Source organism: Aptenodytes forsteri, unplaced genomic scaffold (assembly GCF_000699145.1).
Source record: "Aptenodytes forsteri isolate BGI_AS27 unplaced genomic scaffold, ASM69914v1 Scaffold158, whole genome shotgun sequence".
Classification (NCBI taxonomy): Eukaryota; Metazoa; Chordata; class Aves; order Sphenisciformes; family Spheniscidae; genus Aptenodytes; species Aptenodytes forsteri.
The window spans coordinates 1,706,364-1,720,808 of NW_008794601.1; the positions used below are offsets into that span (position 1 = coordinate 1,706,364).

The 14,445-nt window shown below is 39.9% G+C and overlaps 1 protein-coding gene across 1 annotated transcript in view; it reads right to left on the minus strand.

The window, feature by feature from the left end:
• DOCK5 (dedicator of cytokinesis 5) overlaps positions 1–14,445 on the minus strand; it is a 64,272-nt gene that overhangs the window by 13,979 nt on the left and 35,848 nt on the right. The window contains exons 28-40 of the mRNA XM_019470396.1: positions 11,849–11,943; positions 10,699–10,777; positions 10,051–10,151; positions 8,900–8,958; positions 8,246–8,400; positions 6,521–6,606; positions 5,810–5,966; positions 5,273–5,313; positions 5,070–5,160; positions 4,064–4,183; positions 3,180–3,269; positions 2,277–2,381; positions 784–925 (exon numbers count right to left, since the gene is read on the minus strand). Coding sequence (XP_019325941.1) covers positions 784–925; positions 2,277–2,381; positions 3,180–3,269; positions 4,064–4,183; positions 5,070–5,160; positions 5,273–5,313; positions 5,810–5,966; positions 6,521–6,606; positions 8,246–8,400; positions 8,900–8,958; positions 10,051–10,151; positions 10,699–10,777; positions 11,849–11,943 — 1,321 coding nt within the window. The remainder of the gene's footprint in view (positions 1–783; positions 926–2,276; positions 2,382–3,179; positions 3,270–4,063; positions 4,184–5,069; positions 5,161–5,272; positions 5,314–5,809; positions 5,967–6,520; positions 6,607–8,245; positions 8,401–8,899; positions 8,959–10,050; positions 10,152–10,698; positions 10,778–11,848; positions 11,944–14,445) is intronic.

Sequence of the window (14,445 nt, forward strand, 5' to 3'; positions counted from 1 at the left end):
ACTGCTTGAGTTGTGCCTTTGTACACAGACTTTTAAAGCCAAAAATGGACCATCAGATTCTCTAGTCTGGCCTGTATAACACAGGCCAGAAGCCCAGTAACTTGGTTTTTACTGATGTACATCTTCCAGGAGCACATCTGCTATTGACTGGAAGTCACAAACAAGAATCTGAAGCATCTTCACTAGGCTGCACTTAGTCATGCTCACAATTAAAAGAGGATCTTAAGCATAGTGGTGTGCTGTGTCACACAGTTTGGAGTTCCACCAGCATAAAGAATAAATAAATTTCAACAACTTTCATCATCACTTCACGCTTCTTACAAAGTGACTTCTAGGGGAAAAAACCAAAAGCCAGCCACTTCATAAATGCTAGTTAACTGCAAGCAAGAAGAGAGCATACTTCCACTTTCTTTATATCCCACTTTCACTGCCTATATTTTACCTCTTTCACCTAGAAATACCAAACTGGATCACATATATACTACAGCAGCCAGCACCACCTGCCTGAGAAGAAGGCATAAGAAATCCCGACCTGCAATCTGTTAAGGTTTCATCCTAACAGCAACTCGTTTAACTCTGACAATATCAAGCTGTCTCTCTTATTCAACATGTTTAAGTTCACTATTGCAATTCTGGATAGTCTTATTTTCATGCCCAGTGTCTGCCTTCAAAGTCCCCCTGGAGTAATAAGTTCCTTCCTTATTATTGTTGTTTATGAATTATCTTATTCTAGGAAAGAGACAGATCTTGAATGTGCCAAAACGTATTAGAACCAAAAGATACACTGTTTAGGAGAAGACTTGATCTCTTCTCCTGGAGGGGCAGTGCTGGTCATCTTCTCAGCACTAGGAAACTGGGTCAATAGCTTCAGGTTGAAGTCCTCCCTTCGTTCATACTCTTTGCCACGGTAGATAAAAATTTTATTCTGTGGGTAGCAGAAGAAAAAAAGAATTAACACTAAACAAAGCAATGAGAAAGAGCTTTCCAAACATACACAGAGTAGTCTCAGAGATCTAGTTTATCTGAAGGGTTGTCTCCTAGCTTAACAGACAGTCAGAACACGTGAGAGAAGAAACACAGGCTGGAGTGACAACACAGCAACTCTCAGGAGCAAGGCCCTGCAATGGCATCCTCATATTTATCTAGAAAATTTGTTGTTCCACATACGAGTGTTACTGGACACGTTCATGCTTCCTAGCACTCTAAGAACTCACACATTCAACACATGAAATCTCAGTCAGGGGACTGATTTTAAGTAAGAGAAAATGTGTCCCAAAAAGTTCTTTAATGCAGGGAACTGCATGCTCCCTGCCAGACCACCTATGGTATGAGCTAACTGAGGGATCTCTCTATGCACAAAGACACAAGTTTTACCTCTGTTCCATTCCTGACTCTCTTCAGCTACCATTAACAAAATGGCCAGCTACAGCAGTTTTGTGCTACACACTTAACAGTAGACCATGGCCAATTATTTTTCCAAACTGGCCACCAAGCAGTGGTGGCTTCTGGAAGGGATGCATTCAAAAACATGACCTGGAGGTGAAAGCCTTCTATGCCATCCAGTTCCACAGTCCTAAGTTAACAATTTTCTTTTTTATTAAGCTTGGCTTCCGTTTATGGCCAGCAATTTCAAACAACTCCAGTCTGAAAATGTAAGTGGTCCTTGATTTTAAATAATAGTTGGGAATATTTTATAGTACGCTGCTTCCTGCCCATCTGACTCACTTTGGCTAGATTCTTGTATTACAGCTAGCATAGACCCAGCAGTACTTAGCAGCAATCTCAAACAGGAAGCATCTTTGCATTTTAATTCTTCTGCGTGGGACAGACTCTCACTAATGTGCTTGAGCATTGAAATGATCCATGTCCTGAAAATTAGGTTGATTCAGGCTGAAAAGCAATGGGATAAATTCTTTACAAGCTGAACGTTTTCTAATGGCAACAATCATATTTCTGAGGAAGCGTATAGGGCACAAATACAAAAGGTAGATTCTGTTTAAGTCCTTATAAGAGCATACCAATCATCTAACAAACCCCATTGCAACACACTAACTATTAAAGCTGTTAACACAAAAAAACTGGTCTCTTACTTGTCTCTTTTTATATGCTGAAATGTTCTGAAATACTTAAGGGATTTAGTTCTCTCAGTGTCATTCAAAGGAAAAGGAGTTTGGCATCTGAATTTTCTTGGAAGCTCTGCAAAAGTTATGACTTTTAGGGTCCCCACCACTCCAGAACTTGAGTCCACTCCAGATTGAGTGCTGAAGAATTCTTACCCGGAGGAAAGAGGGGAAACCCTGACCATAGTATCCAACAGCAAAGTACTCTGGTTGAGGTCTCATTGCCTTCATAATATTCTCATAAAAAGTAGCTCGTTTTTTCTGAAAAAGAAAAAGTCACCAGCATTTTCACTTTGGAGTATTCAAGGACACTGCCAGACTGTAGCTCACATTCCCAGTGACAATTCCTGATCTATTAGTTCTCCCCTACAGAATACTTCTTACAATTGTTTTTTTGATACAGTATCTCATACTTATCCATTTACTTGGCTAAATATTTGGTTTGTCTGGGCCAGAATCAACTTCATTTCCTGGTTTGCAGACATGAGAACAATGCCATGTTTTTTAGGATTCCAGGAGGATACCTGAAATCCTTAACTATTGCAACACAAATTAAAAATAAATATGTTCTGAAACTGAGCAGACACAAATGGTGACAAATGTCAGAGAACTGGCAGAACTAAAACTGGGCAGATGATTCTCATATGAAAGAACATAAAGACCATCTGGTTACATCTTTAACCACTAAAAAACATAATTCAGAACCAAGATGATTCTATAGTTCTGTGTTCATACACAGCAGTTTTATCACAGGAATAACAAGGTGATGAGATTTATGGAGCCTGAAGAATACACCATGCAAATGTTACCGTATTCGATTAGCACTAAGAATGCTAAACATCTGCACACGATATTGTCATGCTAATTACAAGGTCAAAACCACACACTTCAAAAGAAATTATGCAAACATTCTTCTAATATTAAGCTTTACAAAACCATGGGGGTTATGTTGGTTTGTTTGTCTTTAACATAAATGTATTTTGGGCTTATCCAGCTCAGCAATATTAATTTAAGCAGTCAACAGCCTGCTGAAAATGGAGGAGAAAAAAAAAGTCTTACCAGGAGATTACCAAGTCCCTCATAATCAAAGACCTTGTTTTCATACATATCAGCCAACTCTTTGCTTAGTTGAATGGCTTTTTCCCACATCTCCATGGAGGGTGAAGGGAGGCAGGTGGGGGAAGAAGAGCACAAGCAAAATAAAAGACTCAGTTAAAAGCATTCATTACCACAGATAGGTAAACAAGAAATTCAGCTGATTTTAATTCAGGCAATACTTTAATGCACTGCCAACTTTCCCTTAGACTCCATGCTGTACATTTTTTGCAATAATTACTATAGTCACACAGGCTCTTTTGATTTGTAGATCTGAAAGTGATTTACAAAGCAAGGTTTCTATTGTTACTCCTGATAGAGAAAACTGAGCCACAAAGAGGTGGAAGGACATGTCTAAGCAGCAAACAAGAGAAGCCCAAGTGGTCTCCTCCTACACTAATACTTCATCCCCTGCATCAGGCTTCCTTGGGTTTGTCTCATTTAGCCCTGGTAGAACCGTCTATCCAAAGTGCAACGAACACAAGTTCAGCATCAGCCAGACAAGCCATACTTACTGCAATACAAAAACCTGACAAAAGCCATTACCCAGAAAAAGAAAGGAAAACACCTTTAGTTTTCTCATCTACCCAGTATCTTGAACAGGGTTAGTTTTTCAGATGCTCTTTGACTAACAAGGAAATAGAAGGATTCAAATATCACCAGGACAAATACATACCCTGCTCATGCCAGTACTGTGGTTTCTATTAAAAAGCCAGGCCTAAGCATCAAAGGCCTATTATGGAATCACGTCTGCTTTTAAGAGAAGTTGTTTTAACAACTTCTGCCAGCTACATTCACCAAGCCAAGTATTTACCAGTGAACTGTAGGAATGCTGCAGAGACACTCACTTTGCCCCTGTCAAAGAAGGAGATAATTTCTTGGTAGAGCTTTTCCTTGAGTTCCTGTTGTGAATAGACGTAGTAGCTGTCCCTCTGCAGGAGATGAGGGACACATGGCTTCTCGGACCACTAGTACAGAGGAAAAAAAGGCAAAGTTGAAAGAACTGGAACGTTTTCAGATTAACAAATCCCTACAATGGATAGACTTGCCTTCTGCAGGGATACATTCAAGACAAATCCATTATCAATGCAAAGGGAGAGTGATATACGCTGAGCTGGCTGACTAACGTAAACCAGGAATGCACACACAAACACTGCATCTCAGCAGCATGGTTAGAATAACAAGTAGCCAGTATGCAGTAACTTCTTAAACCACTCCAGCCAGCTGCTCAGAAAAACATCTGATTATGCTCTCTCACTACACATATAAGCAGCCAGAAAGCTTCAGGTTTTTTCCTACATTAAAAGTTCATTTCAAATCAGTTTAAGGCTTCTTCTGAACTTGTACAGTTTTTTTAGTCATATTTAAAAATCACTTTAAAATGTTAATACAAGTTTAATTATATCTGCAAAACTGGTGTGATTTTTTGCTTAAGGTCTTATGTTGAGACACTAAGTGAATGTGTATGCTTTATTAATCTGTGGAAGAAATGAAGAGGTTGACTTAAATCCAAATTAAGATGGCTTAGGCTAATGCATTTTACACTGTTCATGCAGAAGTGAAAAAAACTGTACTATGACCCTGAACATGGACATTTTCTCCCAGCTCACTATAGCACTCTGTTTCACCAAGAGTGTGTAACAAATTGATGCTAATTACATTTTTGCTTTCATCCATTTAGCTGCTGTGCAATTTGCAAAATTGTGAAGCTCATTAATGACCACTAGAACCTAGGTAATGCAAAGTCACATTAAAAAAAAGAGAAAAAAAGTGAATTGCTTATTCTGAGCTGTTTGCACTTCATTTAAAACCATACCCTGACAGTGCAAACTAAAATTGGCTTTAGTGTAATACCTGGAGCAGTTCTGCATGGAGGAGGAGAGTGTATGCGGCCTCTGTGAAGTTCTCACAGTCTGTGTGCAGGTCCCGGAGTTTATATAGATACCTAAACAAACGAAAAGCAACTGTTACTTGATGTGAAGGACTCCTGTATCAGTGTACAGAACACCAAGAGAAATAAAGGCTTCTATAAAGGTTTATGGAGGGAAGCAGCCTACCTGATATAAATGTCCTCTCGTTTCTTCTCCTTATAAAAATTCTGCCAAGAATAGAAAAAAAGTCAATCTTTTACAATGTAAAGCACCATGGATTTGCATAATCATCTCTAGACAAGTAACTTAAGCATCAGTTTTAGATATTTCAAAGATCTTTGCTGTCATTTTGCCTACTTAGGTGCATATATCCCTGCAACCATCCCTTTAACATAAGGTGGGGCTACCATCACCTCTAGAAAAGGGGTAAGTCAAAGAGAGAAAGTGATGGTTTCCCAAACCATCAGCTAGCCATCTTTCCTGCCTGTATTTCAGAGCTTCAGATTACAACATAGACAAGGACCAGCCACGTGAGTTGATTTTGGACTGTACATCTTTCTACATTTTATAGCTGCCAATGGCTGGTAGCCTGATTTAGGCCCATCATTAACCAGAAATGGCATAAAGAATTACTTAAAATCCTACAGAAAAAAAATCCTTCAGAAACCACGGAAGCCAGGTCAGTAAAAGAGCACCCGTATCCAAATCCAGCCTTCCCCATACCAGCACATTGACAGTGCAGCTCATGCGGTTCTCCTTGCTTTCATCATGCATGATTGTCCTGTAGTCCAGCAGGTTCTCTAGCAGGCTGCTGACCAGCAAAGCAAACACTTCTCCAGAAGTAGACAGATATTTATGCTTCCGACAGTGCTCCAGGAGGCTGCAGATACACCCAGAGAGACGGAAGGGAATACTCAGTTATGGTTCTGAGCGGTGGTAAGTAGAACTTCAGTGTAAATTACCCAAACAGCCACTCAGCTAACAGAGTCAAATACGTTTCCTGAACAGAGACTCTCAGTGCAGAACAGCACAGCACACCCACAGACCTGAGACACCCAAGTCAGACAGGTCAAAGCCTGCCTTGTTGATCAAAAACCTGGGTTCTACTCTTGGTGCTAAAAGAAGGTTCTGATTTTGCTTTAACTGTGAGCCTGCTGTTCTCAAGCTTTTCCCCTTACAAACCCCTTGCCAGTTTGGCACCTGCCTCTAGGCTTTCATCTACAAGTTTAGTTTAGGGTAGTTGTGCAAGTTGCTGCTCCAGAATAAAAGCATCATTTTAAGGCAATCAGTCTCAGAACACCCGTATAGCATTAAGATCACTGTCAACTGCACTGTCTCCCTATTAACTAGAGTAACGAATTAGGGTTTCTTTGCATTAGAAAAATAGCCAACTAAGCTGTAAAAGAGACTCTCCATGTTCTTTATAAAACTTACAGTTTCTCCAGCAAAATCTTGTACTGTTCATCCCCTCGGCCACCCTCCACTTCCTGGTCCAGCTTGGTTATCAACTCATTTTCAAACTGAAAAGGCAAAAACCCACAATCAAATAGACAGCAACTCTCAAGAGTGTGGTCTGAACATTAGTAATGCTTGTGGCTGGTGTTTCTGAACTGCCCCGCCATCAGACACTGGTTTTACAAGCCAAGCTAGGGGATGCTTTCATTGTTGAGCAGAATAAAAATGGTAAGAAGCCAAGATGACAAGATTGGAGTAAGGAAATAGAAGTCCTCCCTCTCTCATCCTACAGTCACTGGAAAGTCATGCTCTGGGGGAACGCCTCCTCTTCTCCTCCATCCATTAGCAGTTCAGTTTTGCTAGGATGAAGAAGCATCTTAGCAGCCAGCTTAGAGATGGTAATTGTCATTCACTCACCCTGAAGAAACTGAACTACTACCATCAGTTAAGGGCAAGTCACAACTCTCTGGCCATCATAAACACTTGTGACTACTAATTAAAGCAACTTCTCATGATGCAAGAACCAAGTCCTGTGTGATTAATCTGTCTCACCATGAAGATGTGCCCTGTTATGTGCAAGCAGATCAAGTACATAGTCTCAGTTATAACTGTAGCTAGTACATAAATACCACCAGAATGGAAGATCCATGCCACACACATCCTGCTTCCTTCTACCGATTCCAAAAACCCCCGAGACCCTGGGGCCAACCACACCAAAGACTGATGACCCCAAGGGAAGAAAGATCCCATATGCACACTGAAGCTGGGGTCTAAGCTGGTGTGAGGATGGTGCTTAGGAAGATGCACGTCACATTTGACAACAGTCTGAAATGCCAAGGTGGCTGCCTTTTGGATGGATGGCTCCTACCCATCCCCAGGGAGAAGACTGTCTACAGCATAACTACAGTGTCCCCTGCCTGCCAGTTGAGATGTTAATGTCTGATAACCCCAGAGGAACAGCTGGAAGAATAAGTCCTTAGAAACTGCAGTGAAAACAACCTCAGGGCAAAAGCAAAGCTCCTCTTTTTCCTTCCTTACTTTCTGGTGCTTTCTCAGTAGCAATAAAAGGTAACTTCTGGAGAAATTAGCACAGGATTGGAACTAGGGATCTGAGTCCTGTTTGCTGCTCTGTCCTTCTACTTGTGTAGCCTCAAGCAAATTGTGTCTGTCCTTTGTATCACTGTTCTCCTTTCCATAATGGTGGCATCAGTATTCACAAATGTGTTGTCGAATTTGAAGTTAATGAGTCGGTATGTAAGCAACTACGTAGTCCTAACACTTCACTGTCCAGCAATTTTCTTTATAGTAACTCACATTTACAGCCAAAGATCTGCCTTGGGAGAATTTATATTATTATTATTATAAATGTAAATAGACATTACTTTTTAGAGTACTCTCTCAGGGTCCCCAAATTGCTTCACAATTTAGATGTGGGTATTCACACATCTGCAAATGCAGAAAGGTATGAAAACAGAGGAATTCATTAATTATCAAAGTCATGCAAAGGTACAGTCAGGGACAGAACTGAAGAGTCCTGACTCCTACAAACCACTTAACAATAACTTCCCAAAGTGTTTGGCACAATGCTTGTTTTGTGCGGGGTTTTTTTTTTTGTTTGTTTTGTTTTTGTTCAAATGTTCTCTTCTCCTTCTTGCCCAATGCTTACTGCGGAACATCTGTACTGAAGATACCAGACTCCCTTACCATATGGAAGTTTCTGTTCCCACTGAAGTTAAACTCGCACTGCATCATATCAAAGAAGATGGGAATGGTAGCTTTCCGTAGCTCAGGCTCTGGGACCAGCGTTACCTCCAGGATTGGGCCTACCATTGCTGGAATGAATTTTATTTTGTGGGGACCTGCAAGAAAGTCAGTCAGATACATCCTAATGGCAGGATTTGGATATCCAAATGTTTAAGCACATTATTAATATAAAATAAAGACCATAAACCACAGACATTCTGCTTAGAATGCATATTTTACGTATATAATGGCTACTTAAAGTAGAAGTAACATGTTACAGCTCCAAAATCCAGGAATAGTCCAAGAAAAAAAATCGAACTAAATTGCATGCAGTGTTGCACATCACAAAGGCTCTCCGAAAATTCTACTCTTGTCCTTCCTATGGTAGAACATCCTTTATGAGGAATCTAAGAAATTACCTCAGCAGCTGACATGAGAAAAGATCAGCCTTTGCAAGCTATTCACAGAAAAAGGAAAAGAGATTTTGTGCTCTGAAACAGCTGAACCTTAAGTGTATTTTCCCCACAATAAACATGAGCAGCTTTTATAAGAAATAAAGGATTTGAAATCCAGCTTGAGAGCTTGAATAAAGATAATTCTTTAGCTGGAACTCACCCAGGTTATACCACATATCCCTTATTTTGAAGCCAATTTCTTTCCTCATGTCCCCATACCTAGAAAAAAAGTATTAGAAAGAAAGAGATGAAAAAGCCCTATGCACTGAAATGACCTTTGCAAAGTTGCTGAAGAAATTTAATAGCAAAACCACAGAAATTTATTACCCTCTCCTTAAAAAAAAACCCACCACACACAAACCTGAATATGCTGGGCATTTATACCAAGGGGTCTCACAAACTATCTTCTGTATTAAGAGTCTACCAAGAAGTTCCTCAATATTACACACATTTTGTTAGATGTTCACCTCGTCTTTTTTCTTCTTTACCCTGCCCCAGCACTATTGCTCAATGCACAGAGGAAGAGAATGGCCATGTGCCATTATGGCAGAAGACTGCAGACTCCCTGAGAGCAGAATAAAGCTGCAGTCCTGCTGCTTCATGCAATGCTACCCAGAATTTTGTTGTATTTGGTGTTTTTTCCCCTAAAGCTTTAACTGCTGACATTGAGAGAATGCGAGAATATTTCATTACCAGGCTTCTTAAAGCCCTCATTACTGCAGAAAAAAGATGGCAAATATTGACTATGTATGCCCTAACAAAATTCTATGTCAAGATCTACAAATATATTTAGGCACTTGATTCCAGCTAAATGCAGAAGTAAAAGCTGTTCAGTGTATTTGTGAATTTGGCCAAGTTACTAAAAATTACTACTTTTGGGTTGATGAATGTGTCTGAACTGCTCTCGCTTTCAAAACAGAAAAAGCAAAGACAGGGGACTAAAAAGTTGCAGGGCTTTTAGGGTTCTTGCTTACCTACCTTACATAATGGCTGAGGAATTGCATAAGGTCTTGCTTTGGGAACTACGGCAAGCCTTCTGTTACAGACCTTACAGTGGAAAGAATCTTTTGGCAAGGTGCTTAAATTGAGGTCAAACAGCTCAGGATCTGTCTGACCAGACTTAGACATCCACAGTGTAAAGACCTGACATCTGTCCCAGTCACCCCTCCTCCCTTTATCATCATTCATTAATCAAGCACTTCCATGGCATGCTTCATCTCATTCTAAGATTGTATGGGGTATGTCTGGAACAGTACAAATGAAGCTTCTTAAAAGCAAAAAGGCCTGGCAACTTTTAAAATGTAAACTCACTTCTTGATAATTTTGTTGCGTTTGGCTTGTGAGAAGTTCTCCAGCTGGAGGGATTCATGAGTGAGAAAGGCCACTGCCAAATGGAAATAGTTATTCCAGAGCTGTGGAAGAGAAACAAGTCTAAAATAGGAAAAGACAAAGGAAAAGCAACAACCAGCACAACAGAGCTACACAGCCCCAGATGCTGTAGTCTCCCAGGAAAGTGTTAACGAGGAAGCGTACCGACAGTGAGCTGGTAGATGAGTCTGTGTTCTCAGCCATAGCAGGCAAGCCAGAAGCATACAGCAACTTAAAATTTCTCACTCTTTTTAGCTTGTACTTTCCAACTGAAGGAAGTGACAGTGGGTACACCCATACAGTATTTTGTTTTTAACTAGTCAAGCACAAATCAGCTATAGTCAGCATGCTGCTCGACTTGACCTTGTAAAGCCTGCAGCAGTTGCATTTGCTTGCAACTTATTGCTGCACTAACCATAGTTCTATAATTCAGAACTGCTCTGCATTCAGCTGCTTTTCTATAAAAGACTATGGACATTTTCCACGGGCATGCTCTGTATCAACAAATCTATTAACAGTGGGATTTGTTTGTTCTTCCTGCCTTTCAGGACTGGGGTCCGTAAGAAAATCCAGAGACAATGGAACTACTACCTGGAGTTCAAAATTTGCTTGATCCAGAAAGAAACGGTTGAGTACAGAGGTAAATTGGTTCACCGCCCGGAGGAAAACCCTGGAAGAGATAAAACATCAAATAAAAGGTAGCTCTTGAAAAAAATAACATTGCAGTTCTGGGTTTACGACTCCTACATGTAAGCTCAGGAGACAAGAATAGACGCTCCCAAACAAGACAGGTATTCCTCTATAATGCTATTTCACCTCTATTCCCAGTAGAAGGACATTCAGGGAAAGTTATTCCTGTTTATGAGCAGAAGAAAATGTGACTGGAGGCAGATGAAAAACAAAACACTTTTTGGGTCATCCAATCTCTCTGGCTGCAGTGTCATTCCAGATGGTAGGTTCTCTTAAGTTTAGCCTATCCTCACCACTGAAGCATTCAAACAACTTGCCACTTTCATGTCCTTCTCCACACTGCACCCCTACGACACAGTGGAGCTACGCTGTCTCCATTTTGAAGGTAACTTCCATGACTGTGCCATGCAAACAGGACTTACGTGCTTGTTGTTTCTTCATTCCATCCCCAGTTCTGTTGATACTGCCTGCGGGAACATTAAACTCACAGGCATATAGGCCCTGCTGTGTTGTGAACTGCAGATTTTGGCCATGCTTTGCTATCTAGCACAATGGACAGATAGCGAGCCAAAGCCATTCAAATTGTACAGACTTAGCAGGAGAGACTGTCTCACACAAGGCCAAAGTCCACAGCAGAGGACAGAAGTGAACCTGGGTAGTTCTAGTTTACAGGCCAGCACACTAAACCCTAGACCATACTTGTATCCAACTCTAGCTTTATGTTTGCCACGTGATTCCCCCAGAATTGAAACCAAAAAGGCTTCTCTGATTTATGTTGCACTCTCCAGCAGATAAGTGACTGGATGAAAGACTGCATGGTTTTGATTGTGTGCCTTTGGGCAGGAGAAGAAAGATTTCCAGTTTCATCAATAGAAATGTGCAGGCACTACAATTTACTGAAATCTAATTTAAATCACCCTGAAACTGTGAAAGAAAATAAGCCTACCTAACTCCAGTGATTTGCAAGCCTGCTTGTGTGAGTCACCCTCCTTTCAGAACCAGAAAGGCTCCAAAAACAGCAGCAAGACTTAAAATAGCAGCAACTATATACCTGCTCTGCATCATGTTCATGACCATCCAGTCAGTTGCATAAACATTTTTTCCGATCAGATCCTTAAACATAATGAATGTTTCCATCAGGAAGTCCTGTTGGAAAAATAAAAACCACAGCCCATCAGGTTGAATATGGTAGTCTTTTATCCACGTGAAAATATAGGGAAATGCAAATGTTTGCAATTGCATTGATTAACGACTGCATTGATTAGCAATCAATACACTGTACCTCCTAAGAAGGATCTCTTATTGTGTGGATATATTCCAATAACTAAGTTATTTCTGACATCTCATCCATTCAATTACAGAAGGAGAAAAAATTCCACAGAACATGTTGATCTGTTTAATTAACTCTGTCTTTACTGTTGTAGGGAGTTCTGGTGCACAAGCTGGATTAAAAAGCAAAATCAATATTCAAGGATTTGTTTCCAAATGTCTGAATGATGACAGTGTAACAGCCCTATGCAGTATCTTCTATGAAGATGGAAATTATAATGTAGTTTCACTTTCCCAATTAGTTAAGTCTTTTCTGGTCCAGTTTAAGAAGGATAGTTAAACAGAGGTAGTCAACATGCTGTCAGACACATGGTTTAGAACATGACTGTAGAAAAGACACTTTTTGCACAAACACTGCTCCAAACAAAGCTGTATCACAGCTTAAGACTTGGGTAAGGCAAGGTTGAATTGTAGAATAAGAAAAAAGGAAAAAGAAAAAGAAGAGAGATGGGCAAAAGAAGGTAATATCAAGAATATTGATCTCTATATTGTGGTCTTTACAGATACAAATGCTACCTACGAGCATTTAAATGGATTCTACTCTCTACAAAGGCAGCACATTAGCATTCAACAATGGGAGGGACACAAAGAAGGTCACATGAGAAACCACCACCTTGCAAAGATCACCAGCAAAAAAAAAAAAAAAAAAAAAATCTGTTGAGCTTCACAGTTTGCTCTAAAGAATTGGCAAGCGACATCGATGTAGAGAGAGAAGTGGGAATTTGGTGCTGCCTCAGTAAAAATCCTTTAGGCTTTATTAAATCAGAGCTTGATGGAAAGGTTTGGACTTGACGTGGGGCACCTTGACAATATGAATTAACTTGCAACAGTCTTAAACCAACTGAGTAATGATGCAATGCCAGGGCTGAAAATACCAAAGCAAATAAAAACCAACAATAAACAACAAAAATAAAAACAATTGTTACAGTAAAACAAAATGCAGTGTTCTATTGGTATTAACAACTACTACACCACCACAAACGTGGGCTTGCTTCTGTAGATTTAAGAATTTGTAAAAATTAGATTACAAATTGTTATTTTCAATCAGTATCTGTTTAAATGATATGCAGGTAGTTTTAATGATCACCTAATTCACCCTCTTGGTATGTCTTCATATAGATGCTTTATGTATACGCACAGAAATACAAAAGAAATATTCTCCTATTTGAGTCAGAAGATGCATAACTATATGGTAAAACAAGACATCTTCAACTTGCAAGTGAGCTTCAATCTGAAGCTTACATTTCAGGAAAGCTTTTAAGCACCTGTTTAACCTTACCTTGAACTTAAGGTATGACGGTCTCCTATTAGCTCAACTGCTCTTCAGGAAAAAGAAAAAAATTCTGAATTGAGGCCCACTCAACATAAAATTTCTTTCAATTCTGCCTTGAATCCACCTTTTTCTGAATCCATCAGATGTCTTCCTAGCACCCTTCTTCCTCAGACACAGTATTTCTACATAACCCTGCTGAAAACCTTTTCACTCATTTACTTGATGAACACTAGCAGAATTTCTGAATCTACTTGATTTTGTTTTTTCTTCCTTCACAAAAAATTATTTGCGTAATATAAAAAGCAATTCTAATACTAGATGATAAGTGCTCTCTATAGACAATGCAGCTGAGTGGCCTTTTAGATGCAGAAGTGACAGAAATGTGCGTGTCCTGTAGGTGGCTACGTTGCTTAACAGATTGCAAGCAATTGCAACCGCACAGGGAAAGAGAGATCCTTTTTTTTCTTTTTTCCATCCAAAATGAATTACAAACACCTTCTTGTGGTTTTTGATCTAGCTTCTACAGGAAGAACACAACTCCAGGCTCTTCCCCAGCCAGTATTTAAATAAGCAAGCACTTCTAAGTTGCAAAACAAGGACTATGGGGACAAAAAAGTCAGTTGCTGTGTCATGCTTCAGAGACTTGCATAAATACTGGTTTTGGTTCCGACTTGTTCTGGGCAGTCTGGGGAAACATCTGGACAGAGCTGTTAATTCTAAGGGCCTCAAAAAAAAGACCCCAAACGTAGTGTTTCACCTGGTTTCATATTGAAAGTCTTTGGGGACATGAATTGTACAGAGTTTTTAACAGAGGGAACTATTTGCATCGCTGCCCACTAACGCAAGACTAAAGCATTTAATTAAACTCTAGAGGAGAAAGAATTAGAAAGAAGTAGATAAAGAGAATGGGATCACAAAGAGATACAGTGAGAGCAAGAGAGGGGAAAATGCTTTTCCTTTTCATCTTCATTCACCTTTCTGGTTCCTGACTTTTTACTTGCACAGACTTAAATAGTCATTAAATGTGTTTTTACTCAATGGTACAA